This window comes from Hemicordylus capensis, chromosome 5 (assembly GCF_027244095.1).
Source record: "Hemicordylus capensis ecotype Gifberg chromosome 5, rHemCap1.1.pri, whole genome shotgun sequence".
NCBI classification, from domain to species: Eukaryota; Metazoa; Chordata; class Lepidosauria; order Squamata; family Cordylidae; genus Hemicordylus; species Hemicordylus capensis.
This window is the reverse complement of record NC_069661.1, coordinates 255674965-255695270: the sequence shown is the minus strand read 5'-3', so window position 1 is coordinate 255695270 and position 20306 is coordinate 255674965. Positions and strand designations below refer to the sequence as shown.

The following is a 20306-nucleotide window of genomic DNA, read 5'->3' as shown; positions in this document are numbered from 1 at the left end:
CTGGGGTCACAGCTGACCCCAAAGGCTTCCGGGGGGATGTCACGAGAAGGCAGAAGAGGCATTGTGGACTCACACCATTGCCACCACCTTTCCCCAACAATCACCATATGGGGTCTGGGAGCGGGAGGCTCAGTGGTCAGCCAGGGGCTGCTGGATAGCCCTAGGCCTCAAGGCTAGTACCCAGCCTGGTCAAGACATGGAGTCCAACCTGATCACCATTTAGTCAGGTGTTCAGGTGACCAAGGTTCCTTTGCTGTTCTTGGCTGCTGCAGAATAACATGGAACCTGCTATTTAACTCGGTTTTGAAGCACAAGGCAGCGGGGGGAGGAGTCCATTAGCAAATGCAAACACTGGACACGCTCAAAGGCATGATGTCATTTTTTTCCTGTAAAAAAAACCTTAATTCCAATCAGGAGAAGAAGAGCCTTCTGCACATACTTAGAGGCCCTCTGCCCAAGGTGCCGGAACTGTTTAAATCAAAAGCCTATCACCAGCTGATGCCACTTCCAATATTGGAGCTCAGCCAAGGAGAACATTTTGGGGGGAGGGGTCTCCAGAGAGGCAAGTGGCAGGCATGGGGAGAATTCAGCCCCATTCACTTGTGTGCTCCTCTTGCTGTTGGAGAGGGACCCCTACTTCCTCTTCCTGCATAATCAGGACAATTCTGTGTTTAAACACATGCGATTTCCAGCACCTCATGACATTTAGCCCATTTCCAACGGAAGTGAGACTCTATCTTTATGTACATAGAAAGATACAATAGATTACCTCTGGGATTTTTAAACTTGGGTCCCCAGATCTCGTTGGACTGAAACACTAATCATCTCCAGTCACAATGGCCACCATTGTGGCTGAGAATGAGGGAAATTGTAGTCCAGCAACATTTGGGGCTCCAAGACTGAGAACCCCTAGACTATTGGATGTCTCTTCATATAAAGATTAGGAGATTATAAACTTCTAAGTCAGCAGTGGGCAGAAGTGATCTTGGGATTTATTGATAGATCTCTGGCTGATTTGCAATAGATTAGCAAAGGCTTCTCGCTCCTAAAAGTTTTGAAATTAAGATTGCAAAATCATCTGCAAGCAAACAAATGGCAAGTCCATAGGATTAGCAAGCAGACAAAACATTATGATTAGCTGGCCTTGTGCAAATCACTTATCTCTCTGCCTCACTGTAAAACAGAAGTGTTAACTGGTTGCCTTTGACCATGTCTTTGTGTAGAGAGGTAAGCAGTACGGAGGGAAGGTTCTTGGTTTTCATCAGCGTAGCTATTAAAATCAGACCCCCACCCCCACCCTGTCCCCTCTTTCTGCATGACTGGGAAAGTTCCAGGTTTCAACACCAGAACCACTGCAGTGTCTTCTACCCAAGGGTCAAGGGCATCATTGAGGGTGAACCCATGGGGCACAGGCCCTCAATGAATGGCTCAGAGCCCCAAATCTCATCAGCCCACTCCCTCCTCCATGACCTCTTCCAGAAAGGGACTGCAGCTGTGGAGGAGCCTGCACAGAGCAGGGGAGGGAGCTCCGAGCCTCACCTGGCACTCTGCTGCACCTTCGTGGGTGCTGTATTATATTCTTTGTATATTATAGCTGCTTCCCTCATAAACACAAAGTAATCTTATGTAGATTTAAAAGTAAGTAAAGTGTGCCGTCAAGTCGGTGTCGGTGTCGACTTGTGCAGTGGAGACCCACTGCAACCCACTGCACAGGGACCCACTGAGCAGGCATGGTGGCCTCCAAAATGGCTGCTGCACCAGGGAATAGGCCCAGAAAGGGCTGAAGACACCTGAACCAAGTGATTTTTACAAAAAGGAAGGCCAGCGGGGGGAGAAGGAACCTCTGCGGACCCCCCGCCACCTTGGAGAAGCCCCCCGGAGGGGGTAAGTTTAAAAAAAGCTCTTTTTTTTTTTAAAGCTCAATGAACCCCTGAATTGGGGTGTATGTGTGTTTGGTCTGGGGTTGAGCTGAACTGGGGGTGATTTGGCTTGAGCCCGAACCTTCGATCTGAACTGGTTCAGTATTGAACCTGTTCGGATTTGAACCTGTTTGCACACCCCTAGAAAGTCACCCACCACATCAACTCCAAACTCTCCAATGCCAATTCCACAACCAAATTGGACAGCTCAGTTTGGGCTTCTATTGGGCAGCAGGGTCATCGGTTAACCAACAGAAATCCCACTCTATCCCTGGTCCCAAGACTCAAGTACAAACACTCAATATAGGCAGGTGCTCTGACAGGGATCCTGATATTGTTCTTATATAAACCACAGCCACTCCACCTCCCCGCCCACGTCCTCTCACCTGCCCCACAACAGAGTATCCCATAGGGAGAAGCTGGGACCAAACTGGGCCACTAGCCTCTCCCAACCAGGTCTTTGTAATGCACACCAGATCGGCTCCCTCATCCACAATCACATCATAGATAATTTCTAATTTATTTTGGGCGGACCAGGCATTGCAAAGGAGCAAGGTGAGTTTCTGCAGGGAGTTGGCGCTGTTCCCCAAGGTCAAAGAGCTGGCAGGGCAGCTGGAGGAGGAGACAGCTCTTAAGTTTCTGTTTTGCCTTCCCCTGTAACAGCCTGCTGACTTGCCAATGCTCTTTCTTCTTCTGTTCCCCACCATCACTGAAACAGCTGGCCCCTGATGAGGAACCACACCCCCTGCCTCTCCATCCCCAATAAGCTAAGACACATTCCTCCGCCAAACTAACAGAGAGGCAATCCCAAGACCTAGCGCAAGTCCTTCAAACTTGTGGTTGGTCTTGGGACCTGCCTCCAGCCCTCAGGCCTAGGGATGTGCTTTATTTATTTAAGGCCGGGACTGCCGAAGATAAGATGATCAGCAGGATGGGGTTTGTTAGTCTGGTGGACTCCCAGAGAGGAGCACGGACCTTTGCTCCCGCTGACAGGCGAAGGAGTGGAGTGACTATACTTCCCTCCTCCTCCAACCCATGCCTGTTATTCAGTGTGAGAGTGTGGGAAGGTTAATTGGAGAATTCCTCCTCCCTAAACACGGACAGGTGGCTTCTAAATACAGGTTATACCTGTGTTTATGCCAAAGGAAGAGGACTCAGAATTTAAGACGTCCTCCCGATTTCTAATATTAAAAAACTTGGAAAGAAAACCTAGTCATGGATTCAGCAAAATACAGCATAAAATTATTCTTGGGGGGAGGGGTATGATTGAGTTTAATTATCAAAAGGCGGGTGGTGGTGGTGGTGGTGGTGGTTTGTGAGCCCTGACAACGGATCTTTTAAGTACCTAGCAACACCCCTGCCGAAGTTCAATCTGAATGGCTTCTCTTTGCCAAGCAAGGAAGAGTAAAAAGAAAGTGAGAAAGGGATGCTGTACCCCCTTTGCAGTTCCTTTTCAGCTGTGCAAACAGATGGCTGCCAAGCACTGAAACAGCGCATCCTGAAATAAAAGCCACGTGCCTTGGTTTGATTGACAGTGGGCCACATTGGCCAACTGGGAAATGGTGAGTCATGTTGCCCTGGGCCCAGCAGTTAAGGCGGGAGGTTTGGTGCTTCCTCGCACCACCTTTGCTCACCAGTCTCGTCTGCAACTCCCTCATTATCACAGTGAGCAACGCCCTCCGAGCAGCGAGACTTTCTTATCTACCAAGGTACCTTGAAACATTAGACATGCATGGGAATTCAGACACATGGAGCATCTCTGGAAAGTGCACCTGGTGAGAGGGGTGCATAAATACAATCTTGCTTGTTCCTCACATTCCTATTTCTGGACAACTCTCCAAAGATGAGGCTGATTCTGCTGCTCGGGGTTCTCATCAGGGCAACCTGGGGCCTGGAAATGTTTGTGGGGTGAGTTTTATTTTAGATTTGGGAACTGACCTTCTTCTGGGATGCTTTCTCTATTCTCTTTCCAATGTTTTAGTTGCAGCTACCACAATTCTGAAGAGGGTTTAATGTTTGCATTTTGGGAAGTATCAAAACACTTTGTTTATTCATTTTTAAAATGGATGCCTCACCTTGGTTTAGTTTTCAGGGTGGCTTTGCCCAAGAGAAATGTGCACATTTATTAAATGCAGTAATGGACATAGGTTCTTTCTACGTAACATTTCTGACATGGAACTGGCATAAGAATTCATGGTGCTTAGAGACCATGGTACCGTGCTCAGAGTGTTCACAGCAGCCCTGCAAGGTAGGCCAGTGTTGTTATTCCTGGACTGCATTTAGCGGGTTGAGATGGAAAGAGAACATCTTGCTTAAAGCTTCCTAGTGAATATATAGCTTTGAACCAGAGACTTCCAGGAACTGAACCTGGTTCAAACCAGGCACCAGAGTGCAAGATTCAAACCAGGGACATCGCTAAATTAATTATTTTTTTATTTATTTTATTAATTTAAAATATTTATACCCTGCCCCTCCAGCACACTACTGTTTGGGGTGGCTCACAACAATAAAATAGATACAATATACAATACAAGTAATAAAATTAACCAAATTGAATAAACAAGTTAAAAGTATGCATGTATTTGTATTTATTTGATGTCTATACCGCCCTTCCAAAAATGGCTCAGGGCGGTTTACACAGAGAAATAACAAATAAATAAGATGGCTCCCTGTCCCCAAAGGGCTCACAATCTAAAAAGAAACATAAGACAGACACCAGCAACAGTCACTGGAGGTACTGTGCTGGGGGTGGATAGGGCCAGTTACTCTCCCCATGCTCAATAAAGAGAGTCACCACGTTAAAAGGTGCCTCTTTGCCAGGTTAGCAGGAGTCAGGTTAAAAACCACAATTAGTGTAAAGTTCAAATAAAAAAAATTCAAAAGCTAAAAACTGAGAGTTATATAAACTAAAAACTAATTACAAAACTCACTTGGCTGAGCACTCCCATGCTGTAAAATTTTAAGATGGGAAATACACTTTGAAGTTCTATGAAACACAACTTTTTGTTTGTGTCTTTCACACAACCTGCTTCACAACTCTTTGTGAAACCAACCCAGTAAATCTGTCCTGGGACTTCCAGCTTCTTGGAGAAATGGGGAACATGGAACACTCTCAAGACAGCAAGCAGCAGACAGCAGCCCTAATAAAAACACCCTGGCATTTCCTTTGTAGGGACCAGGTAATCCGGGTGGAGCCATCCAGTGCAGAGGAGGTCCGCCTGCTGAAGCAACTGGAAGCCATGGAACCTCTCCAGGTGTGTCATTCTCATATATATATATATATATATATATATATATATATATATATATATATGGAATGTTTGCTAATGATCCATCCAGCAATGTGAATAAACAACTTGGGATGACAACTGAATCAGAGAATGACGGGGCTTCTGGAAAGGCCTGTCTGCTGATGGGCAGCACTATTGGCACATTTCACAAATCAGTGCTGTGCATGGTGCACGAGCAACACACCCACTGTTGTGCTGACATCTGCAGAGGTTGCACAATGAACTTCCTGTGCAGCTGGTTCCAGTCAATGCAATTGTGGGGGTTAGGTGCCTGGAGTCTGGAAAATCGTGGTAAAAATGGGCCCAAACGGTGGTGGGGAAAAATAGTGCCCTACCATAGTCCGTGGGCTTCCAGCACTCCGCAATATCTGCCCCCCCACAAGTGCCAAAATCCACCCCCGCACAAAGAAAAATCATGACTTTGGTTTTTTTTGACAAAATGAGTCTCAAAATGGCTCCAGTGCCCAAAATGGCAGCCAGAAATCAATCAATCAATCAATTAATTATCATATTTCTATACTGCCTGATATGTATATCTCTAGGCGGTGTACAAAATTTAAAATATTTAAAAGTCACAAATTAAAATACAGAGGTCACAATACAATACAAAAGTCACAACAGAATAAAATAGTTATTAAAACAAGTTTGTTTGTTTTTTAAAATTAAAATTAATTCTAGCCAAAAGCCTGAGAAAACAGGAGGGTCTTGAGGTTATTCTTGAAAACAAACAGAGAAGGAGATGCTCTTATTTACCTCCGCAGCAATTTCCGACTGCCTCAGATCTGCAGATACGTGGATTTAACCCTTTTTGTGCCGGGTTAACCTCACGTATTCCAAGGTCGGGTGCCAATTACCCAACCATGGATACACAAAACTGCGAGTGCTGGACCCGTGATTAATGAGGTCTTCCTGTATCAATATGGCTTCTGGCAGTTGTGAATGCTCTCTCTTTTTCTTTCTTCTGGAGCTGTGTTTGAAATAAATGTGGTGAGGTTGCTTCCAGCCCAGCCTCACTTCTCTTCCTCCTGTCTTCCTCTGTTGCCATTGTGTGCTGATGTTCCTGCTCCCTGTTCCTCCCCGGGGCAAGTCTGGGCACCTTGTAGAATGCTCCCTGGTGCTCTTTTCCTCCCAAGGATTCCTTCATTTATTCTGCTTTTTGGTTTGCCAGCTCGATTTCTGGAGGTTCCCTTCGTATCCCGGCCGTCCTGTGGATATCCAAGTGCCACTTCCCTGCCTCCAAGATGTGAAAGTCTTTCTGGAGTCCCACCAGATGAAGTATTATGTCATGATCGAAGATGTCCAGGTAGGCCATGAACCAGGACTTGCCAGTGAATCCGTAAAACCCACTTTTGCCTATCATTTGGCAAGGGCCATATATACCATGATGGATATGATGGAAGAAAGGCAGGATATTAATGCAATTAACTAGTTAATTAACCAACAAGCAAGCAAACAGAATTGGACTACAAAGATGTGAAGAGAGTCACCAGTGCCCCTGACCACTGCAGATTCTCCAAAGCCTTACCTGGAGCACAGTTTGCAGACAGTAGAATACTATTATTAATGAATTATAGTTACTTATTTATTTATTTATTTATTTATTTATTTATTTATTTTATCAAATTTGTATACCGCCCCAAATTTTCGTCTCTGGGCGGTTAACAATAGCATAAAACAAGTTAAAAACATATACAAAAACAATAGCATAAAACAAGTTAAAAACACATACAAAAACTAAAAACAATTTAACAATTTAAAAATAAACCAGAAATTAAAACTTAAAAATTTAGGAAGCTGAGAAAGCTTGGGTGAATTAATATTGCACCGTCAGCATACACAGTGTCTTACCAAGTTACATAGGCAACATAAAGCGGTCCCTGTTCCCAAGGAGCTTACAGTCTAAAAACAAGCGATAGAATCAAGACATCAGAGAATTCAGTGGTAGGCCAAGATCTCTGTGTGCCGCATCCTGCCCCCTTGCATGTCCTTCTCCTCTTTCTCTATAAGGCTTTCAGGAGAGCCTTAAAGACCTATCTTTTCAGCCTGGCTTTTAATGCTATCTAGTTTCAATTTTAATTTTAACCTGCTTCTAAATGGTTTTTTATTTTATGTGCTTTTGATTTTAATGTGAACTGCCCTGAGCCACTGTAGGAAGGGTGGTACATAAACTGAATGAATTAATGAATAAATAAATATTTTCCTTGATGTTTCTACATGCACAACTGTAAAGCTTCTCTAGGGTATCTCCAGTTTTCTACGGCCCTTTCCTTGTTCCCTCTTCTGCTGACTCCCCTTTTTCATTAATCAGGGAGCAGTAGGAAGGTGTGCACAGGAAAGTGGAGAAGGGAAGTGGAGAAAGGAGAGAGGAGCCCCCACTTCTTGATGATGATGATGATGAAGATGAAGATGTAGGGGCTGATGGGCTCCCATGATGTGGGGATGGCAGATGGAGGCAGGTGAGGTGGTGCTGGGGGCATCATCTTGCTAGTACGCCAACCATCTGCCTTTTGGGGAGCCCACCTCACCTTGTCTCATGGAAAGGCCACCCCAGAGAGAATCACCCAAAGGGGGAATGCAGGATTTGGGGGAGGGATTTGATGGGCAGGACAGAGGAGACACTGCAGTTTATATGTTCTGGGAGGCAGTTCTAGGCATAATAAACATAATAACATAAGAACAGCCCTGCTGGATCAGGCCCAAGGAGGCCCATCTAGTCCAGCATCATGTTTCGCACAGTGGCCCACCAGATGCCGCTGGAAGCCTACAGGCAGGAGTTGAGGGCATGCCCTCCTTCCTGCTGTTACTCCCCTGCAACTGGTACTCAGAGGCATCCTGCCTTTGAGGCTGGAGGTGGCCTTTAGCCCTCAAAGGATAGGCAGAGACAGGAGCAGGAGACTTTCAGTTGGCTGAGAGTGTTCAGAGTGAGGATATTTGAACGACGTTTTAATTTATTTTGTTGTCCAGCCTGAGCCATCTGGACTGGCAAAGAGAACCATTGACAGAGACTCTGCACTGGCAAGAATTTCCTCCACAGGTGCATAGAAAGTTCAATGCTGCCCATGCATGGCTGGCTGGAACTGGAGAGCAAATATGTGCAGGGATTTCATCATGCTCCCAGCCATGACCCGCTGGTTGTGTGAACTATCCTCGAGTCACAAGCTGCTCCGTTATTATCCAAAGCAGTTTCCAAAAACCTGATGGTGGTCACAAGAAATTCACCTGCGATTAGATTTTTCCTTCTCCCAGTTCAGTGGGCATTCAGGAGAAAGGGCACTCATAGGAACATAGGAAGCTACCATATACTGAGTCAGACCATTGGTCTATCTAGCTATTGTTTTCACAGACTGGCAGCAGCTTCTCCAAAGTTGCAGGCAGGAATCTCTCTCAGCCCCATCTTGGAGATGCTGCCAGGGAAGGAACTTGGAGCCTCGATGCTCTTCCCAGAGTGGCTCCATCCCCAAACTCCCATCACTCCCATCTCTCAAACTCCCAGTTCAGAATTTTCCTGAAAACATGATTCCCGTATGATGATGTAGTAGGGAATGCCACACGGACACATCAACCGTGTATTCTGTAGTCCAGGGGTACAGTCAACCTGAGGCTCTCTAGCTGTTGTTGAACTACAACTCCCACCATTCCCAGCTGCCAGTGCAGGTGGGGATGATGGGAACTGTAGTCCAACAACAGCTGGGGAGAGCCTCAGGTTGGCACTCACCATGCCATAGTCAGCACGCCTGCTACTGTTCCTTCTTGCTAGACAAACATGCAGCAATCTATCATGGGTTCTAAGAAATGTGTGAGGGCATGTCCTAGTTTTCAAATGTTGTTCTCAGTTTGCAGGGAACCAATCGATGCATCTAAACCCCCTGCATCCCAAACCCCCTGCAGCAGGTTGTTCAAAGTCCAGATCGCTCCTAAAGTAAAGTGTGCTGTCGAGTCGATGTTGACTCCTGGCACCCACAGAGCCCTGTGGTTGTCTTTGGTAGAATACAGGAGTTCACCATTGCCTCTTCCCGTGCAATGTGAGATGATACCTTTCAGCATCTTCTGTACTGCTGCTGCCCAATATAGGTATTTCCCATATTCTGGGGAACATAGTCTGGGAAACATACCAGCAGGGATTCGAACCGGCAACCTCTGGCTTGCTACTCAAGTCTTCCCCACTGTACCCTTAGGCAGCTCTAGATCGCTCCTATGCCCAGCTTATCTGCATTTGTGGGTAGAGCTTGATGTTGTGGGTGGGGTTTATTTTCCAGGGGTGAAAACCTGGTGAAAAACCCTGGGGAGGGAGGGTGCATTTTCCATGCTGATGGATGTTCTTGTCTTAGGCTGTAGTGGCTGAAGAAGCTCGAGAGATGGAGCTCAACCAGCGACGGGAACGTGGCAGCAAGGGTTTCAACTATGCTGCATATCACCCCCTGGAATCTGTAAGTGGGGCAGGGTTTGCTCTTCTCCTCCCACTAACCCAGTTAGCTTATAGAGCCAAGTCCTTGACAGCAGAGCGGCCTGGAATGTTCTAGTTGCCATACCTAATTGCTTTTCTGCTCTTGCACTTGAACATCCTCCAACAAACATCTGCTGATGCATCTGCTGATGTATTGTGTGTGTTGATTCCATGTGTTGTTTTTACTTGATGTTTTAATGCTGTGTTGTGAGCCACCCAGAGAACAATTTGTTATGGGGCAGCTAATAAATAAAGTTGTTTCTTCTTGTTGTTGTAATCTGCTGACAATATAACTATGTTGAATTTTAGATTTACCAAGCTATGGACGACATTGTGGCTGAACACTCCCAGCTTGTGAGCAAGCTCCAGATTGGAGAGTCTTACGAAAAACGGCCCCTCTACGCCCTCAAGGTATCTTGAAGTGAACAGATCCAAGATTTGGAGTTAACGACCCCATATCCCTCTAGTATTTTGGCAGAAGGAAAGGTATACACTCATTTTGCATTATCACACGTGGAGGGCACGATGGTGAGCAAAATGCCTTTGGAAAAGGTGGGGAGCAAAGAACAAAATGCAGAAAGGATGGGCCCGCTGCACTCCCCTGTGTTCTCTGCCCTACCCTGCCCCGTGATATTTGAAAGGGCAGGTAGTTGGACAAGTAGTAGTAGGAAGTGGGGAGCCCAGCAGGGGTGAGTTGCAGCAGGACCACTGCTAATGCCACTGGGTAGGGTAGGGTAGGAAGCTGTGAATGGTGCCATGAATGGTGAGACAGTGTGGTGTAGTGGCTAGAGTGTTGGACTAGGACCAGGGAGTTATTCGCACTTGGCTTCAGGCTTCGGGGTAAACGTTGAGCGAAGCTACTTCGAAGTATGTTCGCGGCATTGAGGGAAGCAGCCTCTCCCCTCTGCTCTTGGGTTTGTTTTGAAACAAGTCCACATGGCAGGTGGCAGTGTTTTCCTTCTAGCCAATGGCGGGGAGGGGGTGGGGGGGAGAGAAGAGAGAGCTCCTTGCAGATATAGATCTGCATTTCTGAAGATGCCTCTTATCATGCTAATGATTCTATGTCAGTGCCTCCCCCATTTGTTCTGGCGTTTTCAGAAAAAAAGTAGCTTAAAACTAGCATTTTAAAAACCCAGACATATGTTGAGATAAACTAGAATTTGCATCACAAAGCCGGTTTGTGTGTGGAGTGGGTCCAAAAATCTCGAAGGGACTTCGAGGTAAGTTTGGCTGGTGTGTGAATGCACACACTCTCTTCTGAAGGAGATTTGGGGCAGAAGCCTTGTGTGTAAAGCCACCAGGGAGACCCGAGTTCAAATCTCCTTTCAACCATGAAACTCACTGGGTGACTCTGGGCCAGTCACATATCTCTCAGCCTAACCTACCTCACAGGGTTGTTGTGAGGATAAACATAGCCATGTACATCACTCTGGGCTCCTTGGAGGAAGGAAAGATTGTGCCATCGAGTTGGTGTCGACACTCCTGGAGACCACAGAGCCATGTGGTTTTCTTGGTAGAATACAGGAGGGGTTTACCATTGCCTTCCTCCCACGCAGTATGAGATGATGCCTTTGTCGTTGTCTCTGAAGTGAGCATCTGCCTCCAGCACCTTCCTATATCGCTGCTGCCCAATATAGGCAACTACAAATATGTATTTATTAGGCACAGTCTGGGAAGCACACAGGCGGGGTTTCAAACTAACAGCCTCTTGCTCCCTAGGCAAGCTGCTGGGACATAAAAATTTTTTTAAAGCATGTGGAGGCCATGGCTGCCTCTGCCAAGCTGCTCCCTGAAGTGACTGCCTCACCACACCTTGCTGGTGGGCTGGCTCTGATGCAGGTGCTCCACCATGGGTATACCATTAACGAGACAAAGGGAGACGGATGTCTCCTGGCCCGCAGCCTCTGAGGGGCCCCCAAGGCCAGTCCTTGCCCTCTCTCCAGCCCCATAGCCAGGAATGTGAGCTGCAATCTCCCCAAGCAGGTTCTCTGTGACTCCTGATTTCCCTTATGTTAGTCGGGGCGGAGGAGAGCAGCAGCAGCAGCAGCGAGGCTTTGTGATTTGTATTTTTCCCTGCTTCCCACATTTATGGAGTGTGTGTGAGAGAGATGGTTTTTACTCAAGCTATTTTTAACTGTTAAAAAATGATTTTAAATGATTGGGTTTCTTCCCTCTAAGTCAGGGCTGCACAACTCAAATGCCCTGGAGGGCTGGAACCATCCACAACTTGGTGTACAGGGGCCAAGGTCAATTTTTAGCACAGTATTGCATTAAAATTAAAAATATTATTATTAGTTACTTGTGGCTCTATTCCCCCTGTCAATGGACCCCTAGTTTCAACCAAGGATAGTGACTAGAGAAAAGGTCCTGTCACTGCTCAATCAGTGGGGCCCCTAGAATGCATGCCAGCCCCAAACAAATGCCAAGTCCTCTCCTCTCCCTAAATTGTTGTTGCTTTCAGGCTGCAATGCTCGGCATGCTTACATGGGAGTAAGCCTCACTGGGCACACCAATGGAGCATATTTCTGAGAAAGCATGCACAGGATGGCGCTATAAGGCAGTTTCCAGCTCCTGTATTGCTGCAGGATACCTGGGGGCCAGTAAAATAGTCCCTGCGGGCCGAATCCGGCCCCCGGGCCTTATGTTGTGCAGGCCTGCTCTAAGTCCTGATGACCCACTTGAAGTGATCGTCTTCCAACTTGCAATGAGTCATTTTCCTCTCTGTGGAAAGGAAAGAGGGGGTGGAGGCAGGGAGTTTATTGATCGGTTCTCTGATGATGCCGTGGTTGTTGAAAATATATTCAATTGTTTTCCAACCAAACAAGTTCTCCAAAAAAAAAAAAAAAATCCTTGCAGAGATGCACCTAGGTAATTTGGGCACCTGGACTGCCCAGCTGTGACCCCCACCCACATGTGAGGCCCCCACCAAACCTCCACTGTGTTTTTTTAATTCTTACTGCGGCGAAGGGGTGACTTGGGGGGGGGAGCCGAGCAGTCCTTCACCCCTCTTCCCCCTCCCCCAGTGGTGGCGGGGGGCGGGGCGGGTAGAGACTGGAGTGACACTGGTCCCGTCCGTTCGGGCCGGTGTCTTTTACCAACTGTGAGGTGTGCCTGCGCAGTTTAGATATTGTTGGAAGCCCATGCCGTCATGGGCTTGTGACAATCCCAACTCTGCAGGTGCGCCTTGCAGTTGGTAAAAGACGCTGGCCCAAATGGACGGGCCCAGCGTCGGTCCACTCTGGACTGCTCTGCTCCCCCCCTGCAGCCACGGTAAGGATAATTTTTTTTAAAGCGGAGGTTTGGCGGGGTGGTGTGGCTGCTGGAGGCCCCCAGCCCCAGCCATTTGGAGCCCTCCCCCCCAGACCTTGGGGGACCGGACTGGGTCCCTGAGGTCCGGGGGTTAGAGCACCTCTGGTTGCTTGCTCCCAGAATGGCTCACAATACTTGAGGGTTGGGAAGAGTGGAGCTAGCCTAGCATCCTTCCTGATGGTTTGCTAATTTTACACTGGTTTGCCTGGATATGCCTTCACCTGCCTTTTCCAAATGAAAGATACTGTTGTTGTGTTTTAAATCCCGCCATGCTACAGCCCTGACAGAAATGGTTAAGCTTGGAACAGAAGCTGCCTTTGGAACCCACAGAAGGGGAGGAGAGCTGGTCTCGTGGCAGCAAGCGTGAATTGCCCTCTTGTATTTCACAAAGCTGATACTGTTGTCTTATTTGGTTCTGCTGTTGTTTACACCTTGTAACTGTAGTCTCCTGTCCTCTGTTCGTCTGCTACACTATATTACACATGTCCGTAACGTTCTTCTGCTGCAGCAGAGACATGGGGCCCGGAGAAGGAGAGGAAGGCAGTGAGGGGTCCATTTTAAGATTTTGTCTCTGGGCCCACTCCAACCTTGGTATGCCCCTGCTCCACTGACAACAGATGGGTTTAATAGAATGTGGTCTGGGCAAAAATCATTTAATGACATGCATACACTTAATTGAAAACAGAATCAAGGAAGATAACCATTATGCCATGGGTCCCCAAACCTGACTTCCCAGGTATTCTGGGGCTACAACTCCCACCATCCTTAGCTACAATGGCTGGGGATTATGGGAGTTGTAGTCCAACAGTATCTGGGTACCCAAGGCTGGAAACCTGTTTACTACATGATATGTGGACCTTTTATCTGATTGTGGACCACATATTTAATCCATGATTTGAAAGAGCTGGACATTTATTCGACAGAAATCTTTGGACATAAATGAATATTACTGTAATGGATCTTGATGATTAGAGATTGTTTAATGAGTATTAAGGTGCTGTTATCTTTATTGTAGTTTCTTTTTTAAGGGTATTAAGTATTTTATTATAGCAATAAAGTAGGGTATTTGTATACAAAATAACCTAAGGTTGTTCCATCTGATGACTTAAGGTGTTTTTTTCCCCTTTTCATTTATTTATTTGTTTTACTCTTTTTTACCTGTGTCTTCCTCTGTGTTCTTACATACATTTCTTTTTTCTATGTAATTGTAATTTAAAAAATAAAATAAATCAAGGGTAAAACTAGCACTTTCTACCATACTGTGTTTGGAAATGAATGCCAGCATCGCTGTTTCAAAATTGGCCGGGTCTGTTCTGCATGCTGATCCCATTTACATTCCACTTTATAGTTCAGCACTGGAGGACGTGGCCGGCCTGCAATCTGGATTGACGCTGGCATCCATGCTCGTGAATGGGTCACCCAAGCTACCGCCCTGTGGACTGCGAAAAAGGTCAGCCCATCCATCGCTGATCTTGCTTGTTTTGTACCCAAGTCGCCTGTTGGAACTGAAACATAGAACACAAGGAAGGCACTTTGTATAGCTTCAGGCCCAGATGCAAAGTGTTTCATTGCAATGATTGGTCCATACACTCCTCCCCTGAACCAGCTGGAGAGTTGGTATATAAATGGTCACTGATTAGAAAGGAAGCTGCCTTCTGTTGAGTCAGACCTTTGGTCCATCTAGTTCAGCACTGCCTACTCTGACTGGCAGTGACTCTCCAGAGTTTCAGACAAAGGCCTTTGTCACAGCCCTACCTGGAGATCCTGCCAGGGACTGAACGTGGGACCTTCTGCATGCAAAACAGGGGACCAAAGAGAAAATCAGCTTGTGGTCCCCGAGTATAAGATTGTGAGAGTGCAGAATTGGAGAAGTGAAACTCAGCTTCCGTTGTCACATTGCACTGCCTGCCATGCCATCCAAGCGAGTGAGTGCATGTGCGCATGGAGGGGCACACATGAAACCCAGTGGCGGCTATTGCTGCCACTGCTTGCAAGGTGGGGTGCATTTGGTTCCCGGTCTTAAGGGCAAGAAGACCTTAGATACCACTGCTGGCTGGGTCTGCTGAAACGAGGGTTGCCCTATTCAAGCTCCTCAAATCCGGGTGGCCTAATTTGTATATTATGCGAATTGTGATGCAACTAATTTGCATATTTATTTATTTGACAGTTCTGTATACTTTCTCCTCCTTCTCTGCCCTCCCATGTGATTGGATCCAGAGTAAAATCTGGGCAATCTGGGCAGCACATTTGAAATCCATGTAAATCCGGGTGGAATTTAACAGCTGGGTGGAGGAGCCAAAATCTGGGGTCTACCCTAAATTCTGGGGGACCTGGCAACCCTAACGGAACATGCTGAGAGAGAAACCATCTTTTTTGCTTCCTCTAGATTGCCTCTGACTATGGGAACGACCCGTCATTAACTTCCTTGTTAGACACAATGGATATTATCCTGCTGGTTGTTGCCAATCCAGATGGATACGTGTTTTCTCACACCAAAGTGAGTCGCTCCACCCTGCTCCGCCTCCCTCTTTCCAAGTGGGATGCTCCATGCCGCTCTGGCCTCCCCTCGTGGCGGCTTTGAAATGGTGCCCTTTCCTTCCATGCATTCAGAACCGCATGTGGAGGAAGACCCGCTCCAAGATCCCGGGCAGCAGTTGCATAGGAGTGGACCCCAACAGGAACTGGGATGCCGGTTTTGGAGGTACACCACAGGGGTGTCGCTATAATTGAGCGGATGGGTTGAAAGAACCCGGGCCCGCCCCCCCAGCTCCCCCCCTCCCTATTTTCTTCATTATCTCCCTCACTCCGAGGGGCCGCCAGGGAGAGGGGTGAACATGGACCCTCTCTCCCCTTGCTACGTCCCTGGTACACTGCCTAGAGATGCATATATCAGGCGGTATAGAAATGTGATGAATCAATCCATCCATCCATCCATCCATCCATCCATTTTGGCTTTCTGCCCTGACAGGACCTGGAGCCAGTAACAACCCCTGCTCCGATTCTTACCATGGACCCAGTGCCAATTCCGAAGTAGAAGTGAGGTCCATTGTGGATTTCATCAAGAACCATGGGAATGTCAAGGCCTTTATCAGCGTCCACAGCTACTCGCAGCTTCTGATGTTCCCCTTTGGGTACAAATGCTCCAACCCCAAGGATTACAATGAACTGGTAAGGCGTGGGCCATTGGGTCCTCCTCTCTCCCATATAAAGGGGATACTCTTTGTTTCACCACCTTTACTGAGTATCAAATGCCTCTGTTTAAATGCTTCTGGATTTCAGGATAGGAACATCCTGCGCACCAAACTGTGGTCAATCTTAGGTCATTGATGGCTTGCAGAGAATGCTGAGGTTCACATCATCGTCTGCACACCAGATCTAAGGACCATACCGCTGGTTATTAGACAAAGCAATGAACTGAGTGTGGAGTCATGAGTGGGTGTCTATACATAAGCGTTTGTGCACTAGCTCATCCCACTGTTTTCTATCTGCACCAGGGGGGCAGAGAAGTGGGAAACACTGTGGGGGGGTGTCATGGTCCTGGACCCTGGAACCCCCACATGGGAGAGAGAGAGGAGGCTTCAGGGGATTAAACTGATTGGGAGACATCAGCGACCCAGGCACAATGTGACCCCACACTGCCGGGACCTCCCACACTGGGTGAGCCAGGGGATCCTCAACAAACATCCACACCAAAATCTGTGGATCTGATCCCAGTTATTTAACCTGGTTAAATGCTGGTTAACCAGAGCAGTTTGACTAGGGTTGTTCTTGAAAATCTGGGTTCTCACAATCAGCTCCACAGGACTCACTAACCCTGATTAACTTTTTAACCAAGATCCTTGCAATTGTGTGATCCCAGCGATTGTATGAAAAGACACTGGTGTTTCACAGACTGTCATACAGATCGTACAACGAATTTGTAGGATATGAAGAACATCGTTTGAACCCTCCATAAAATTGCCTGTAAGAATCAGTGTTCACGTTGGAATAAACCACCGCCTGGACAGACTCACTGACTGTAGAGTTGGGTCACTTAACTAGAGATACAAAGCAAATTATGAGCCCCTAATTATCCAGGGGCTCTGTTCCTTGTTTCTTGCTCACTTCAGATTCTGATTATATGTATTCTGCTATAAGCAAATGAGTGTCTAAAATAAATTAAGGTAGGTGTTCTCAGTCTTGGGCCCAGATGTTGTTGGCTCACAATGCCCACTAACTTCAGCCACAGTGGTATTTGGTCATTGTGGCTGGGGATGTTGGGAACTGTAGCCAACAACATCTGGAGACCCAAGGTTGAGAACTCCTGGGATAGGGGATTTATTGTCTCAGAATTACTGATCCCTTTAATTAGGGATCCCCTTGGCTGCCTCAGCAAAGCACAGTCTTGTGACCTTCCATGGGCAAGTAGATTCCAACATATATATTTTTTAGTTACAGATGTTTTAAGGTGGTTGTGACCCCATCAATGGCTTTTTCTTTCCTTCTAGGAATATGTGGGGAAAGCGGCGAGCAATGCTCTGAGTTCACTCTATGGGACCCGTTTTAAAGTAGGACCCATTTGCTCGGTTATTTGTGAGTACTCTACTCTTGCACTTCCTTTCTTAGCCCATTTGCTCGGTTATTTGTGAGTACTTTACTCTTGCACTTCCTTTCTTAATAAATCATGTTTATTAAGAAATTTCCAAAACATAGTTCTTCTCAGGGAAAAGAAAAGAAAAATATGCAACTTAAACCATCAAACCAGGAAAACAGGAAAAACCCCAGTCCTTCCCAAACTTAGGGTACTTGTCATTTAAGGTCTCCTGTAGCAGATTAAAGCCTTTGTCTCAGAGCAAACTCACGTGAGGGAAAGTGTCACGCCCTCGGTTTCAGACAGCGAGGAGGAAGGGAATGCTGACAGCCCTTCAGCGGATGCAGGGGTGCCTGAGGGGCAGAGCCCGGCTGTCTGTTCCCAAGAGACGGCTGAGGCAGGTCCGGCTGATGTCTCAGAGCAGGCACAGCAGTCTGAGGCAGCAAAGACAGGGACTGACGAACCGGTGGATGAGTTGTTCAGGCAACCCCCACTGACTCCACAGCAGAGATGGGTCACGAGATGGCACACACAGCTGGAATCCATCAGGAGAAGTAAAGGCCTCTTGCAGAGGGCTGATAGGCCTTGAATCCCTGCCAGCTGAGAGTTATTTGCTTGGACTATAAAGCACATCTACAACTTACAGTTAGCCACTGGAAGACAACGTACATCATCTGTAGTGTTGACAGCCTGCAGCCTGGGCCAGAGAGAGAGTCCAAGCTGTGCTTTAGCTTCTGCAATCCAGACTTTTGTGAGCTACATCCTAGACTCCCCTGCCGGGTGCCTAGATTACTGACAGAAAGAAATGCTGAATCATCCCTGCTGAGCTGCCTGGCTAGGCTTCTCCTAAAACTGTTCTGTATTATTGGTGGATTCAAAATGCTGCTGCCGCCACCACCCCTTTTGTCTACAGAAACTCTCTGGGCTTGGAATGGGATAGATGTATGTTTGCTTAATGCATGTAAATCTGTACACATCTTCTACTGAGTCACATAGGAAGCTACCTTTTACTGAGTCAGACCATTGATCCGCCGAGAGCAGGGGTTCCCAACCTGTGGCACTCCAGATGTTGTGGAACTACAACTCCCATCATCCCCAGCTACAATGTATTGTGGCTGGGGATGTTGAGAGTTGTAGTTCAGCAACATCTGGAGGCCCACAGGTTGGGAACCCTGCCCTAGAGTATTGTCTATGCTGTCTGGCAGCCGTTCTTTACATCACCTGCAGGGGATGGATTGAACCTGTGTCATCCGCCATTGCAAATTAGATGCTCGACCCCAGAGCCATAGCCTCATCCAGGGCCGGATTAAGCTAGTGCGGGGCCTGTAGCATATGTTATAAATGGGCCCTAAATTTAAAAAAGTGCACATAAATATTAAAACATAATTTTTTTACTTGCATAGTAAAGTAATTCAATTTTTTTCATTTGCTATATTTTGGAGTATGGGAGACCAAGCCACAAACTCACATTTACTACAACAGTGAACATTTATAATTTTCAAAGTGGTTTACATAAAAAATAAAGAGTGGATAGATGATTCTCTGTCTCCAAAAGGCTCACACTCTAAAAAGAAAAATGTGGTAGGCACCAGCAGCAGCCAATGGACAAATGCTGTGCTGGACCTTCTCTTAAAAGGCACATTTAGCAGAAAAGAGATATTTTATCTAACATGGACCAAATAAAACAGGTAAAGTTTAAATTTAATTCCCAGTTGGAAGCCGGGCGTGCTGGGTCCTTGAAAATGCGGGGCCCGTAGCAAATGCTACATTTGCTACTACGTTAATCCGCCATAGGCCTCATCCTCCTGGGCTCCTTTTAACTGAAGCTGGCACTTGACACATGCTGTACCTCCACACCCCCTTCATGTTACACAGAACTTCACTCTGCCCTGTACAGGGAGCCCGGGAACCCATAGATCTGGCCCTCATCCCTGTTTTCTCCCTTTCAGACCAAGCCAGTGGGGGCAGCATTGACTGGACTTATGACTACGGCATCAAATACTCGTTTGCCTTTGAACTGCGCGATACGGGCCGCTACGGGTTCCTCTTGCCGGCCAATCAGATCGTCCCAACAGCCCAAGAGACCTGGCTGGCGCTGATGACCATCTTTGAGCATGTGCGAGACCATCCCTACTGAGCGGGGCGGAGCAGGGCATGTGCCAGCAGCCACCCAGTGCCGCTGTGGCCAGAAAGCTGCTCCATGGTCCCAGCTGCTTTGTCAGTCGGTGGTTCCATCAAAGTTACTGGCAAACATTTCTCTGTCTTGTGTCTTTTTGCCCACCACGGTCGCTCTTCTGTCACTGCTCTTTGTTTATTTTATTTTATTGATTGATTGATTAGATTTATATACCGCCCTTCCAAAAATGGCTCAGGGCGGTTCACAACATGATAAAAACAATTAAAACAAATTAACAATTAAAATCAAACTATTAAAACACAGTAAAGCCAACAAAACAGCTAAAAGCCCTAAAACAGTATAAAATTAAAACTACACATTTAAAAAGCTGAAAAAGCTTGGGTGAAGAGGTGGGTCTTCAGATGTTTTTTAAAAATAGTCAGGGATGGGGAGGATGGCATCTCAGCGTTCCCAGGCGGACCAGGAATTTTGGGGTTTATTCGCAGGTGTACCCACAGCCAGTCCACTCATGAGGCAGCCGTGGAGGCAACGGATTAGTTGCTGGCTCCTTGGCTGCTGGGCGCTTTCCAGATTGCTCGCTATCACAGTGTCGCAGTGGGTGCCTTAAGTGTGCTTCCATATGCCTGTGTTCTCACAT

At 46.9% G+C, this 20306-nt stretch overlaps 1 protein-coding gene across 6 annotated transcripts; it reads left to right on the top strand.

Moving 5' to 3' along the window:
- Nucleotides 1-2409: 2409 nt before the first annotated feature.
- On the top strand, nt 2410-19773 carry LOC128327248 (carboxypeptidase A2-like). 6 transcript variants are annotated; one of them, XM_053255781.1, is made up of 12 exons: nt 2410-2474; nt 3315-3628; nt 5092-5173; nt 6378-6512; nt 9538-9636; nt 9963-10064; nt 14311-14412; nt 15349-15459; nt 15573-15663; nt 15931-16130; nt 17450-17534; nt 19482-19773. In XM_053255781.1, the coding sequence occupies exons 2-12, from the start codon at nt 3489-3491 to the stop codon at nt 19667-19669; spliced, it is 1335 nt and encodes a 444-aa protein (XP_053111756.1). In that variant the 5' UTR covers nt 2410-2474; nt 3315-3488; the 3' UTR covers nt 19670-19773. The 6 variants fall into 6 exon arrangements, with proteins under 6 accessions (XP_053111756.1, XP_053111759.1, XP_053111761.1 ...); XM_053255784.1 differs by lacking the exon at nt 2410-2474 and having other exon boundaries at nt 3261-3481; nt 3586-3827; XM_053255786.1 differs by lacking the exons at nt 2410-2474; nt 5092-5173 and having other exon boundaries at nt 3261-3481; nt 3586-3827.
- The last annotated feature ends 533 nt before the right edge of the window (nt 19774-20306 follow it).